At 37.5% G+C, this 15,572-nt stretch overlaps 1 protein-coding gene across 1 annotated transcript in view; it reads left to right on the top strand.

The window, feature by feature from the left end:
- MICU2 (mitochondrial calcium uptake 2) overlaps positions 1-15,572 on the top strand; it is a 137,966-nt gene that overhangs the window by 45,351 nt on the left and 77,043 nt on the right. The window contains exons 3-4 of the mRNA XM_006894107.1: positions 15,186-15,217; positions 15,330-15,405. Coding sequence (XP_006894169.1) covers positions 15,186-15,217; positions 15,330-15,405 — 108 coding nt within the window. The remainder of the gene's footprint in view (positions 1-15,185; positions 15,218-15,329; positions 15,406-15,572) is intronic.

Below are 15,572 nucleotides of genomic sequence, written 5' to 3'. Positions count from 1 at the left end.
ATTTATATATATAAAAATTTTCAACTCTACTGGGTAAGAGTTCACATATTAATTAGGTGGAGAAGAGCCTGACTGACACAGGATGAGTTTTGCAGAGTCATAGTTGCAAACAGTAGGACTTATCCAGACCAAATGCCTAATGGTTGGGTGTGTGTGCAGGCAGAGAAGTGGTGGACGATGAGGCTGGAGAAGTGGGCCAGGGAGAAATTGTACGGAGGAGCCCTGTGACGAGCTTAACAAGTTATTAGCCTTCTCTTGACTGTGACAAGGGAGTGTGTGGAGGATTTTCAGCTGATGAGGCTGTGGGTATCCAGGCTAGAGAAAATAAGGTTATAAGTCAAGGCCATGACAGTGTAATAGAGGTAGAAGAAAGAGACATTTCAAAGTAGCGTTAAAGGTTGGAATCAGTAGAACTGTGCAGCTAAGATGGGTTAAGGAAGGAATGAGAGAGGAATAGAATCTCATCAGTCCACACTTGCTCCCAGGCTCCATGCTTTGCATGAGCGACATGCAAGTTAACAAGGCACTTTTCTCTGAAAATACTCCCCTGGAGACACACCCCAGGCTTCTGAATTTCTGTATAAGCCACAAGTACTTTGACTAACCAAGATAGAAAAAAAAGCCATGATTAAAGAATTAAAATCTTTTAAAGACTGCCTTAAAAGGAAAATATCTTCTAATAGAACAAGAAGGCAAGCAGCTAAACCCAAGACCACAAGTAAGGTGATAAAGTGTGCTCCCTTTCCCCCTTCACATCAACACCCCTGTCCTGCATGAAGAAGTCAGAGAGTCTGCGCCCAATTCCCAAATGAGAAACCCTCAAGTGAAAAAGACAGTTTGTTTAATCACCATTGGACTGTGCTTACCATTGCCCTGAATCATCTGGTCCCCACTGGATCCTTTTCATTTCCTTCACCTGCTCTCCCCACCAACCAAATTGTGCAGCCTTGCAACTGCATCCCTGCCCATCCTCACCCTTCTGCTCCCAACCCTCACCTCCATGTATCCCCAACATGTTTTTCCCAATAAAATAAAGGGGGAAAAAAGAAAAAAATTTTAAAAATAAACCAAAAGAAAGCAGAAGAAACTAGTAAGGAATGCATAATAAATTTAGAGGTATTAAAATAAAAAATTTTTAAAAAACATTTTTAGTTGATTTTTACAAAGTTGCAACATATATTGATGATCAGATACTGCTGAATCTCCTAGCTAAACATAATACCAGTTCTATCAGTTTAAATTAAAAATTGCTACCTGTCGGTTGACTGCTTATATATTTAAAAAGCAAATGTAGTTCCAAAGTCTAAGTGTAATTAAGCCTTAATTCCAATAGCAAAATTTCATTACTTTTTTTAAGCTGGACATTGAATAAAGATGACCAAAGAAGAATCAATTTCTTGGAATTGTGGCATAGGTGAAGAATACTGAAAATCCACTGGTCTACCAATAGTAAAACTTGTCTGTCTTTGAGGAGACAACCAGGTGCCCCTTGGAGCCAAGAATGGTGAAACACCGTCTCACATACTTTGATAATGTGGTCAGAAGGGGTTACTTCTTGGAAAAAATATATCAGACTGGGAAAGATGAAATGTCAGAGAAAGCAAGGAAGATCCTCAACAAGAGGGAGTGACTATAACCAATGGGCTCAAGCCCATTACACAGTGACTGTAACAGTGTGTTTGAGCATGTCAAGAATCATGAGGATCAAAACAATTATGAGATATCATCTCATCCCAGTAACAATAGCAAAATTCAGCAGAACAGCAAACAACAAATGCTGGCGAGGTTGTGGAGAGACTGGAACCCTTATTCACTGTTGGAGGGTGGGAGTGTAAAATGGTGCAACCACTGTGGAAGACGATATGGCACTTTCTCAAAAAGTTGCAAATAGAAATATCATTTGACTCAGCAATTCCACTACTGGGAATATACCCTAAAGAAACCAGAACTGCCACCCAGGCAGTTAGATATATGCACACCCATGTTTGTTGCTGCTTTGTTCCAATAGCAAAGAGTTGGAAACAACCCAAGTGCCCATCAACAAACAAATGGATAGAGAAGCTGTGATATATTCACACAATGGAATACAATACTGCATTGAAAAACAAGGAACTCAAGAAATATACAAAATGGGTGACCCTGGAGGACATTATGCTGCATGAAATATCTCAGTCACAGAAGGACAAATACTACATAATGCCACTGTTCTAAAACAGGACTAACACGGGGGTTGGGGGAAAACTAAAAAAAGAGGGGATAAATAATGTACATGGCATTGAAACAGATGAAGTAGAGAACTATATAAAAAAGAATTTATGGTTAGGTATTATTGGCATGACAAGAGTCCAAAATAAGAGCTGCATAGTAAAGAGCACTGGTGGGTGCAGGGGACTGTATAACAATGAAAGAATGGGGTTTTTTTCCAAAGAGAGAAGCTAACTGGAGTAGGGGACACAGGGAGAAATATGTGCAACAGTGAATGAATGGAAATCCAAGTTGTCTATAAACTCTCATTAAAATCTCAATTAAAAAAAAAAGAATCACGAGGATCACAGTTCTAATTAACTAGATGCTCTGCTGGAGAAGGATGGGCAATCCCTTCCTGTACCAGTCAGATCGGACTCAATGGCGCCCAACAGGAAAAAAAAATAGAATCATGAGGATGGTGCAAGATAGGGCAAGGTTCAGATTGTTCTCAGTGAGTCATCATTGACTCAGTAGCACATAACAACAATAATATTTGCCAACACTGTTTAGGTTACTTACTTTTGTTTCTCAGGTACTTCACATGTATAAGAACTTTAAAATGATGCTCAGTGATCCTTTTTTGTTCTTGTTGTTCCTCTTAAAACGACTTTCAAATTTTAGAGCTTAGAAATATTCAAAGGAGCTATTTAGTGATGTATTCTGGTTATTTCAGTGCTGGAACAGGGAATACTGATTGATGTTGAATCCTTTCATCATATCTGTTGAGGATTCCAAGAAACTAGACTATCTGGGGAATAATGTGGCATCAGGTTTGGAGGAAGACTCACCAAAAACCTGCATTATACAGATGACATACCTTGCTTGTAGAAAGTGAAGAAAGTGTGAAGCACTTACTGCACAAGTTCAAAGTCTGCAGTCTTCATTACTGAGAATATCAAGGATTACAGACTTCAGTATGGATTGCACCTCAACATCAAGAAAACAAAAAATTTTACCACTGGACCAGTAGACAACATCATGGGAAATGAAGAAAAGATTGCAGTTGTCAAAGATTTCATTTTACTTGGATCCACAATCATCACCTATGGAAACAGTAGCCAGGAAATCGCCACTGGGGAAATCTGCTGTCAAGGACTTTTCCAGAGTGTCAAAGAGCAACGTTGTCAGTTTAAAGACTGAGGTGCACCTGATCCAAGCAGTGGTATTTTTTTTTCCAATGTTTGTGGAAGTGGGACAAAGAATAAGGATGTCAGAAAAAGAAACAAAGCTTCATAAATAGTGCTACCATTACCAGTGGTAACAGGCCAACTTAATTTGAGAGGAGAAAGTGATTGAAAAATATATGTAGCACTTTATTTCTTATTGTTATTGTTTCTAATTTTATTAACAAATAATTTCTTTTTCAGGAAATAATTTGGAAACTTTAACAGATGTTTAAGATACTATAATTTTGTATTTCACCACTAAAAGTCTGAAACAATTTACTTGTCAGTATTAAGTCTTTGGCAAAATAATTTATCCTGTATCTGTTAAAAAGTCTTTGTATGAAGATATTTGTTGTCAAGAAAAGATATACAGTTTAAACCTGTGTGTGTGTGTAGAGTAAGATCCCATTTTTTTCTTATGTGTATATATTCTTCTGTGTTGATGTTCACCCAATTGCTAAGTCATCCTTTTTACTTAAGTATCACTATATTTTTATTACTCACATAATTTTCTATGTTCTCTGCAATAATCATTTATAATTTGTATTGAAAAATACAAGTAAAAAATAGATCTTAATGAAACCAAATTTGAAAATTAAGTGAATAAAGCTTATTTGTAAAATGTGATCACTGACCAAGGATTAGAACCCAGCAATCAGGGGAGGTTTGATTACTAGTGTAGATGCCATGGAAAGGTCCAGTAAGTAGGATGAGAAATGCCAAGAGGCTGTTGAATGTGCCCACTAGAATGGGTGAGCAGGACCTTTGTTGGTTCTGTTTCAGAAGATTGAAAAGTGGTTAAAAAGGGAGTGAAGAAAAAATGAAAATTATTTCTTCTTCTAAGAGCATTTGATCCTACAGACTACAAAAAGTATGATAATATGAGGGAAAACAAAGTAGAATGAAAGCATTTATGAGATATAACTTTTGCTGAACAACCAACCCATAGTAATTGGAAATTATTGTTCTGCATTTGAAACTAACATTTAGATTTCTTTTTTTCATATTATAGACTTGATCAATATTCTCATATACAACATACCTGTAAATTTTTGTATGTTTCTGTTCTCACTGTTGTGAACCTTTTCTTAAACTTTAGTATTTTGTCATCTAACATCAACTGGATTTTTTTTTTACTCTTGTAATTAATGAAGTAAAACATTTTCTCTCTTGTATGTCTTTTCACTAGAACCTTAGATTTTACCTTAATCTGCCTTCCTTTAGACAAGTCCTTGCTGTTCTTCTAATCAAGTTCAAAGTTTTCATGGCTTACTTCTTTGTTTCAAGTTTTTATATAACCCTTGCTGTAACCAATTTTGTTTCTTATAACATTTCCACTTCTATTATTCATTGGAATGTAATTAACATCATTCAGAAGGCATTTAGCTAAATCAAGAATGCCATAATTTTGCAGACCAGATAATACATCCTTTATGCATATGATGTACTTCATCTTCATTTTTCATCATGGATAAGAAGAATAATAATCTTGCTTGCATTCCTACGGATCATGATGAACAGCAAAATAGGGGAAAACAGGGCCAACCCACTGACCCATGATCACCACGTATAAACAGACAGAAACACAACAATCTGAGAGTCATTAGATCCTGACCTCTTTTCTACCTAGTCTCCATTTTTCAGGACTCCTTACAAATAACACAGTATAATACTAGTAATAATAATTAATTAGCATTCTGTAAACCACCTCTTCAGGCTTTCTTTGGGTAGAATGAAATGGCTGCCATTCTGCCTTGATTCATCCTGAGTTTGGGGAAAGCCATTGTCATTCTCAGTCTCTAACTGCACATTCTGAAAAACACAAAAACATGCATTTTTTTTCACAAATAATAATTTTTACTTGTAATTATTAAAAGGCTGAATTTTAAACAGATTCTTGAACTGGTGGCTCATAACCATCAGCTCGTTCAACTTTTGCACCTGTCTCATCTCCAGTAGCTTTTCCAGAGCTACCACCTTCACCATGAAGCTCCATGAGTTTGCCCAATTCAAACCTGGGCTTCTTGAGCATTTTTACTTTCCTAACAAATACATCATGGAGAGGATAAATAGACTGGCAAGCCTTTTCTATGTCTTTTCCAATGCTGTCTGGAATCAATTTATTTACGACCTCTTTCAAGTCATTTGTCTGCACCTCTCGGTTCATGATTTCCATCATTTTCTTCCGGATTTGGCAGACCTGTTGGTGCTGAGCATAAAATGTCTTCCAAATCTGATCGTTGCGTTTTTTTGTAAAACCAACACAAAATAGACGGAGCAAATAACCATCGGTGGTTTTGACATCAACATGTGCTTCAATCATGGTCTGCCATTTTTTGACCATGGAGCACATTTTGTCGCGGGTAAGATCCATGCCATGGAAGTTGGTGAGGCAGTTTTTGCCTTGAACATCCTCAGTAATTAGCTTGAATTTTCTAAACGCAACTTCATCATTTTGCAAATCAGCAAGGCTCACTTCAAAAACACGACCCTTGAGTCCATCAGACGCAATTTTGGTTCCTTGAGTCCTTGTGACTAATGTCTTCCCAATATTTCTTATATTGAACATTGCTGGTGCCTTTACATCTTACCAATCTTTCTTAGAAAATGGACCAACCACTTTCTTCTTGGCTCCTTTTTTGCCACCTTTTGTGAGGCGCTTGTTCTTGCCAACCGCCATGGTGGTGCTGAAAGAACGAAAAGCAAAAACATGCATTTTTGAGACATAGGTGATGCAGCTGCAAAATGCTTCCCCTTCTTGATGCTTTTTCCTATTGAATTCCAGGTCTTGGTGTTATTTTTTTACTGATTTTTTTAACTGTGTATTTCCTTAACTCCTAACAACTCTATAGGACAGAGTGGAACTGCCCACAGGGTTTCCAAGACTAAATATTCATAGAAACAGACTATTTCATCCTGCTCCCGTAGAGCGGCTCATGGATTTGAAACAATGAACTTTAGGTTAACAGCTCAGTGCTTAGTCCACAGAACCACCAGGTCTCCTCAATAATTGTTTATTTTGTGCCTTCAAGTCAGAACTGACTCATTGCTGACCCTCCAGTGCATTTTCAGAGGCTGTGGATCACACAGGAGGAGATTGCCCATCCTTCTTCCACAGAGAAGCTAGAGAATTTGAATCATCTGCCTGTTGATTAGCAGTGCAACTCACCACTAGGCCATCAGTGCTCCCTTGATAGTTTTTTGTTGTTGTTGTTGTTGTTGTTGTTGTTAGGTGCCATCAAGTTGAGTGTAACTCATAGCAATCCTATGAACAACAGAGCTGAGCCCTGCCCAGCCTGTGCCATCCTCATCATCTCTGCCACCCAAGAGCCCATTGTTACAGTCACTGTGTCAGTTCATCTCATTGAGGGTCTTCTCTCTTTCACTGACTCTCCACCTTTCCAAGCATAATATCTTTTTTCCAAGGACCAGCTCCTCCTAACAACATGCCCAGAGTTTGTGAGATGAAGTTTCACCATCTTTCCCTGTAAAGAACATCTTTGCTGTGCTCTCTCTTGCAGTTCATGGGATATTCCGGGCTCTTCCCCAGCACCACAATTCAAAGGCATTGATTCTTCTTCTGTTGTCTTTATTCACTGTCAAACTTTGAGATGCATAGCAAGTAACTGAAAAGACCATGGCTTGAATCTGGCACATTTTAGTATTTAAACTGACATCCTTGCTCTTCACTCCATCGCAGAGGTCCCTGACTACAGATATTCACAATGCAACATTCCTGCTTGCTGATACCAAGATTGTTGGTTGTAGATTGAAGAAAGACAAAATCATTGACAATTTCTATCTTTTCTCCATCTCATGATGTTGCTTATTGGCCCAGTGGTGAGGATTTTTGTTTTATTGATGCTAAGATGTAATGTATACTGTTGGTGGTAGTCCTTGATCTTCTGCAGCAAATGCTTCAACTATGTAATGCAGGTTGTTAATAAGTCTTCTCTGATCTTGATACCACATTCTTCTTCATAAAGTCGTTTCTCGCATGATTTGTTTGTCATAAAGATTAAACAGATAACCAAGAAAGGATACAGCCCTGATGCACACCTTTCCTGATCTTCCATCATGTTCCCTTGTTCTGTTCAGATAGATGCTTTTTAGCCTATGAATAGCTTTTGCATGAGCACAATTAAGTATTCTGAAATTCTCAGTCTTCTCAACATCATCCATAATTTATTATGATCTGCACCACTGGATGCCTTTGCAGAGTCAGTTAAACACAAGTAAACATCTTTCTGGCATTCTCTACATTTGACCAAGATCCATCTGACATCAGCAGTGTTATCCCTCATTCCACTGCCCCTTCTGAATCCAGCTTGAATTTCTGGAATTTCCTTGCCAGTGTACTTTGTATACTGAAACGGATTTATTCATTGCAAATATTTTTAAAGAAACCATAAATGGTGACTATCCACCTCACATCACCTGACAAGGCTACACAGTAATCAGATTGATTCCATCTGTGGAAAGAGAAACTCATTTTGAGCAGTGAAAACCAGGCCAGTGGCTGATTATGGAACAGACCATCACCTACTCATATGCAAGTTCAAATTGAAGGTGAAGAAAATTAAAACAAGTCCACAAGAACCAAAATGAGACTGTGAGTCTATCTCCACAAAATTTAAACCCATCTCAAGAATATATATGAGACATTGAACACTAATGACCAAAGACCAGATGAGTTGTGAGAGGACATCGTCCATGAAGAAAGCAAACTTCATTATAAAAACAGAGAAGAAAGAAAAGATGGCCAAAATGGATGTCAGAATAAGATCTATCATTGTAAAAGGGACTAGGGGTCAAAGGTAGTTGTGCAACAATGAATGAATATTTTTTTTAAAGTGGACTAAGTGTGGAAGAAGAGATAGGGAGGGGTAAAATGTGCAACAGTGAATGAATGAATGAAAATCTAACTTCTCTGTAAATGTTCATTAAAATCACAATTAAAAAAAAAATCACAATTGAAATAAATTTTTATTTAAACACACACACACACACACCCCCACACCCAAAACAAGGGGAAGGAATACTGAAGTAGAGCTGAGCAGAAAATGTTAAAGGGCAGTTTGAGAAGACAAAGCAAAGTATTATAACAAAATGTACAAAGAGCAGCAGTCAGAAAACCAAAGTAAGAACATGCTTGGATTTCTCAGGCTAAAGAACTGGTGAAAAAATTCGAACTTCATGTTGTAATACTGAAGGATTTTATGCACAAAATATTTAATCTTCTAGCTGATGTAAAAAGGCAAGAAAATAGACATAAAGATATTTTTAAAAAGAAATAAAACTCTCTTTATTAATAGATAACATGACTATACAAAGTATCCCAAAGAATATACACCTTTTAAAGCTACTAGAACTAGTAGTTTGGGAAGTTCACAGAATACTGTATCACTAAAAAATCAATTGTTTTCTTTGTGGTAGCAATCTCAGATGCATTGATACTCAGTTTCTGCAAGACTATAATTATCATATTAAGAATATTATTATTATTATTATTATTATTATTATTATTATTATTATTATTATTAGCCTGACACTTCCCCACACACGCTAGCAAATTACTTTGACCACCTGCTCACAGAGAAAACACCAGCTCCCTCGCCTGCCTCCCACCCAGACAACTTGAGTCAGCACTTGGTTTCATTCTCATCACAACAGCAGAGACAGGTCTGCTCCTTTCCTCAAGTGCCCCAACACCTTCCTGTCTCAGATCCCTTCACGTGCTACTCTCAATGCCGAGAATGCTTTTAACTTACTTCTGAGCTAACTCAGTAATCCTCAGGTTTTAGCTTAAACGTCTCATTTGGAGAAGCTTGCCCAGATTCCCTCCAAACCAGATTTTGACCATCTGTTATATATTTTCATAATAACTCTTTTCTCCAGTATATGAGCTTTCAAACTGTAATTAAATAATTTGTTGTGTAAAATATTCTAATTAATTACATTGCTTGAAGTTACAAAAAAATCTTTTTTTAACCTCTTTCAAAGAATTTCCGTGTATTCTGGAGGCAAAGGATATCTCTTGCTAGGAGAGGCCATTCCTTGGAGAGGGACATCATGCTTGGAAAGGCAGAGAGTCAGCAAAAGAGAGGAAGACCCTCAACCAGATGAATTGAAACAACAACTGCTACAGTGGGCTTGACTATGTCAGAGATGATGAGGATGGCACAGGGTAGGACAGGGTTCAGATCTCTTGCTCATAGGGTCGCGGTGAATCATATGGACTCAATGGCATCTAACAACAACATCTAGAAAGTTAGCAGAGAGGCTAGCTGTGGACATTAGGAGGTCACCATTTATTTGCCTCTAGGAAAAATACCAACAAAAGAAGGGTTCTCATAGTCAGTCCAACAAAAATTAACAACTAATTATGTCTTTTAGGAGCTTTGGTGGCTTAGTGGTAAGCAGTTGTGCTGCCAGCCCAAAGCCACACAGCTCAAATCTACTGCTTCAAGGGAGAAAGCAGGGCAATCTCCTCTATCTGATTTACTGTCTCTGAACACCCACTGGAGCACCAGCTATGGGTCAGTTCCAGCTTAACAGTACATAACAACAAAGCATGGACTTTATTGAAGAAAAGTAACACCATTCAACTTGCCCCTTTTGATTTGCTCCCTTTGTCACTTTCAGTTTAGTCTAGCTGTTTGGCTAATCCATCGATTTCTACCTTGGTTTCTTTCATAACTGGCTTGGAGGAATCAGTTCTAACTTAGATTAATTCTAACATGAATGCCAGATTGATCCATATACTTACACCAAAAAAAAGCATGAAGTGGTAGAAATGTCTGTATTGTCAGATTTTATGTCCGAAAACCATATACCTCCAACAGAATGAAATAATGGAATTAGGTACTTTTGGTAATGTTTTTATAGTTAAAATTATCAAATAACTTTATTTTGGCTAAAAACAAATATTTCTTTGACCTATAATAACATTTCTTATTTTATTAATGCAGTTTTACTTATTTTAAGTATTAAAATGACTGTTTGGATATAGCACAATGTGCTTATATCTGGTTTTTGCTTTATAAAATCCTTTGTAAATAGTGAAAACCACATGGTGGAATTTCTAGAATAGGTGGAGACCTTTAAAAACATTCTATTTCCTGAGCCAAAATTCCATCATAATACTTGAATATCTGGACCTCTCCTGCCAAAAATAATAATAATAATAACCACAATGTATTTTCCATGCTTTCATGCTCATGCAATAAAACATTACAGCTTCAATTCTGGATCTGTTGTATTTGCTGTTAAGTTTTTTTATCTCTTTTATTTCTATATATATTTGAGTGCTTGGAAGTCGCTAAAATAGCTTCAAAGATAATGAGACTAGATCTTTTTAAATGCATATTAATGTAGAACTAACCAAAGAGAGACTATAGTCCCCTTGTCCCCTTGTACCTTCCCAACAGTAACCTAAATAAATAAAAAGGGTAGAAGAGAAAGTGCATGGTTTGTCGATGGATTTTATTTTCAAGTTGAGAAATGCGGCCTTTCAATATGTAGACACATTTAATGCAGTGTTGACTTGTGATTACTGCCAGGAGACCTACAGTACTCTTCAGACAACAGATCAGACCACAGCGCTCTTGTTTTGTTCTGATCCCTTCCTTGCAGTAATCTTTTGGCAAGTGGTTAAATGAAGCCCTGCCCAGATAACACTACCCTCTAATGAGCTCTAGTGGTCTCATGGTAAGGAGCTGTGCTGCCAATCCAGAGGCACGTGGTTCAAGTCCACCAGCTGCTGTGCTGGAAAAAGATGGGCAACCACTTCGCAGTGTGTGATTTACTACCTCTGAAAACCTGCTGGAGGATTGGGTATGAGTGTAAAAGCAACAACAGCATGGGGAAGGCTAAATCCTGCCTCTGTTAACTCCACAAAGGATCACTGTCCATAACAACAACATCCACAATATAAAACTGAATCCTGTAAGAGCAGATGTGGCTCCCACACTCCTGCACCTACTTCTGCTGATTGATTATATTGTTGTTGATGATTGCCATCAAATAGAGCACAATTCATTGCGACCCTGGATCTAAAATTGGTAGCAAATGACCAACAGACTCTATAGAATCTCTCTTCTTATTTATGAGGTTTATTAGAGAAATAGGTTGGGAGGTAGGGGAGACAAAGGATATCACATAGTGAAAGTCAAGGTTTATGAACAGCAGTCCCAAGCCAGATTAACAGCAAGACACAATTCCTCAATTAGTTCAGACACCTTCCCCATTAGTTCAGACACCTTCCCTTTAAGTTAAAGTCAAAGTTCAGACCAGCAACACAAATGCAAGAAGGCTTTGGTTTCCTTGATCATCCAGCAAGCTTTGTCTCATTGCAATCACAAGTCAGCTCTTATTCAGTGGTCCAGCCAAGCAAAACCTTTAACACTGGCTCCAACTCCCATGCTCTGTCAGATTATACATTGCCACAGTCTCTCTACAGTATAGCTAGCACAATCTCTTATGTTGACCTCATAGCTGTTGATGATGATGTGGAAAATACTGATCAAAAGTGAACTATGTGTCCACAATTGAGGCAGCTGGAGAGCACCACCCCCACGGGAGCTAAGGGTGGTGGGTGGAACCTCAAAGATTTCTTTTACTTGGACATTCTCACCTCGACATGTGGTCAAGTCTAAGGCAATGGATAGAAAAGTAAAAAAATCCTTAACACCACAATGAGTCCATTCCAGCACAACAGCATGTAACAGCAACTTCTGAAAAAGCTCAACCAGAATATTCTGAGTTTAAAACACCACAACCCCTACTCTTGGTGCTAGGTGCCATCTAATTGTCTCCACCTCATAACAACCACATGTACACTACCCAGTCCTGCACCATTATCAACAATTGTTGCTGTGCTTGGGCCCATTGTTGCAACTGTTGTGTCACTCCATCTTTTTGAGAGTCTTCCTCTTTTTTTGTTGACACCTCTATTTTACCATGTTTGATGGCTTTCTCCAAGGATTGACGCCTCCTCATAACATGCCAAAAGTGTGTAAAACAAAGTCTCACCACTGTCCTCATTTATAAGGAACATTCTGGCTACACTTATGCCAAGACAGATTTGTTTGTTCTTTTGGCAATCCATGGTATATTCAGTATTCTTTGCCAATACCACAATCCAAAGTCATCAGTTATTCTTTGGTCTTTTGGTCTTCCTGTGCATATCAAGCAATTTAAAATACTGTTGGATTTGGTCCTCAAAACTGACCCTCCTGTTCTTTATTACCTTAAAGAGATGCTTTGCCGTAGATTTGACAAGTGCAATATGTCATTTGATTTCTTGACTGATACTTCAAACATTTTTATTTTCTTGACATTGAAAGACAATCCACACTGAAGGCTACAATCTTTGATCAGCAGCAAGTGCCTAAAATCTTTCTCACTTTCAGCAAGCAAGAATCTGTCATCTTCATAGTAAAGATTATTGATGAGTCTTCCTCCAATCCTGATGCCACATTCTTCTTCATTGAGTCCAGCTGCTCAAATAATTTGCTCAGAGTACAGATTGCATCTCAATGTCCTAAAACCAAATTCTCACCATTGGACTGATAGACAGCATCATGATGGATATAGAAAAGTTTGAAACCATCCATTACTTCATCTTGCTTGGATCCACAATCAATACACTTATAAATAGCAGTCAGGAGATCAAGAGACATACTACACTGGGAAAGTCTGCAGTGAGGGACCTCTCCATATACATTATTAAGGAGCAGTGATGTTAGCTTGAGGACTAAGCTATACCTGATTCAGGTCATGGTCCTTTGAATCCTTTGCCGTGCTGCTAAGAACTAGACATTAAGGATGATAAAAGAAGAATTAATGCCTTTGAACTGTGGAGAAAAGTACTCAGTATCAAATGGACTGCCAAAAAACCCCAGCTATGTCTTGGAGAATGTGCATCCAGAGTTTTCCTTGATAAAGCTTCATCTCACACTTTGGGCATGTTGCTAGGAGAGGCTATTCCTTGGAAGCGACATCCTTCTTGGGAAGGTGGGGGAATGGCGGTAGATTGACATGCCTGCAGCAGTGGGCTCAAGTGTTGTCAGAGATTGTGAGCATGACACTGGATAGCATAGGGTTCCAATCTGTTGTTCACAGGATTGCTATGAGTCATACTCAACTCAGTGGCACCTAACAATTTCAAACACTGATTATAGACTTAAGGAAAATTTAATCCTTGAAAACTTCAGTCTTTTCTTTCTTTGTTATGATGTTTATTGATCCAGTTGTGAAGGTCTTTTATTTTCTTATGTTGTGGTACAATCCGTACTGACCACTATCTCATCTTTGAGCTTCAAGTAAGAGCTTCAAACCTTCCTTTTTAGCAAGCAGAATCATATATTTTATATAAAAATATATATCTAGGGTTGATAATGAGTCTTTCTCCAATCCTGATGCTGCATTCTTATTTACATAATACAGTTTATCAGATGTTTCCTCAGCATACATATTTCATAGGTATGGTGAAAGGACACAGCCCTTATTCAAACCTTTCTTGAGTTTAAATTATGCAATACCATTGTTTTCTGTCCAAATGACTGCTTCTTGATCTGTTGTCTGTGAGCACAGTTAAGGGTTCTGGACACAATTAAGTGTTCTGGAATCCCCATTCTTCACAATCTTATCTATAATTAGTTGTGATCCATGAAGTTCAGTGCTTTTGCATAGTTAATAAAACACAAGTAAACATCTTTCTGGTATTAATTTCAGCCAAAATCCATCAATGAATCTTGTTATCTGCAATGATAACAGTTGTTCTATGTCCCCCTCTGAGTCCAGCATGAATCTAATCATTCCTTGCCATTTTGCTGCTAGTACTGCAGCCATTTCTAATTGTCTTCAGCATAAATTTCCTTCCATGTGATATTAATGGTGTATATCAGTAAATTTCACCTATGGCCTAACAATTCCACTCCTTGGTAAATATCCAAAAGACTTAAAAACCAAGACTTAGATACTTACATAGGAGATGTTCATTGCAGTACTATTATCAGCAGCCAAAAGGTGAAACCAACCTAAATGTCCATCAGTTAGTAGATGGATGGAAAAAAAGGTACACTGGAATTCTACTCAGCTGATGAGAACAATAAAGTCTTGACACATTCTGTAAAATTGAGACACCATGAAGACATGCTTCATGAAATAAGTTAATCATGAAAGGAAGAAGTATTATATGACCTCACTTATACGAAAAGTTAAGAAAAGACAAATATATAGAGAGATCAAAGTTTGTTGATGGCTACCAGGGGCAAGAGGGAAGGGGACAGGGATTATTGCTTATTATGGAGAACTGAATTTCTGTTGACAGTGATGGGAAAATCACATTGATTAAGAATAAAGTTACACAGGTGAGTAATGTAATTATTGTCAATAAGTTGTATGTTTATAAAAAGTTCAATTGACCAAAAAACATTGCCATTGAATCCCCTCTGACTCATGATGACCCCAAGTGCATCATAGTAGAGCTGTACTTGATGGGTATTTGAAAAGCACATTGCTGGGTTTCATCTTCCGACCTCTGGGTTGGTAGGTGAGCACTTAACCATCTGTACCACCCATGAACTCTTAAGTATGAAACTCATGAGTAAAAATGAAAATAAGTTTGTGGGAAAATTGGGTTGGTAGACTTCTGTTTTCACAAATATTTAATTGTTTCCCTTTTCTCTTAAGTTATTTTCTCTCTTACGTGAAGTTGAGGCTTACTGAGGAATATGAGTACTAAGTATTATTTCTTTTTTGTTTTAGGTAAAACTTTAGTCAAGAAGCTGACAAAAAAGGTAAGCAAAGCATGTCTGCATGTGTTTGTTTGTGTGTGTATTTTTCTTTTTTGGTAAGAGGAAAACGAGCTTTTACAAGTTAAATTGAAATTTTTAATATGTGTATTCAAAGGAGATCGAGGATGTATTGGCAGGAATCCAAAAAGCTGGTTGTGGACCAACCTTTTTTAGAGACCTTGGTGATAAAGGTAATTTTTATTTTTTTTTAAGTTTCTACTTACACTTTTTATTTAACAGGCATATAATTAAGAAACTATGGTGTGAGCTTTGCAATTGTATATTAGCAAATACAGGATAGTGTATGTACTTAGAGACTGGTGTGAAGTTTTATTTTCTAATAGATGTTTTTATTTTT

The sequence above is a fragment of the Elephantulus edwardii genome, unplaced genomic scaffold (assembly GCF_000299155.1).
Source record: "Elephantulus edwardii isolate Elephantulus edwardi_28Jun2011 unplaced genomic scaffold, EleEdw1.0 scaffold00135, whole genome shotgun sequence".
Classification (NCBI taxonomy): domain Eukaryota; kingdom Metazoa; phylum Chordata; class Mammalia; order Macroscelidea; family Macroscelididae; genus Elephantulus; species Elephantulus edwardii.
The sequence above is the reverse complement of the archived record's forward strand: the minus strand, read 5'-3'. Positions and strand labels throughout refer to the sequence as shown.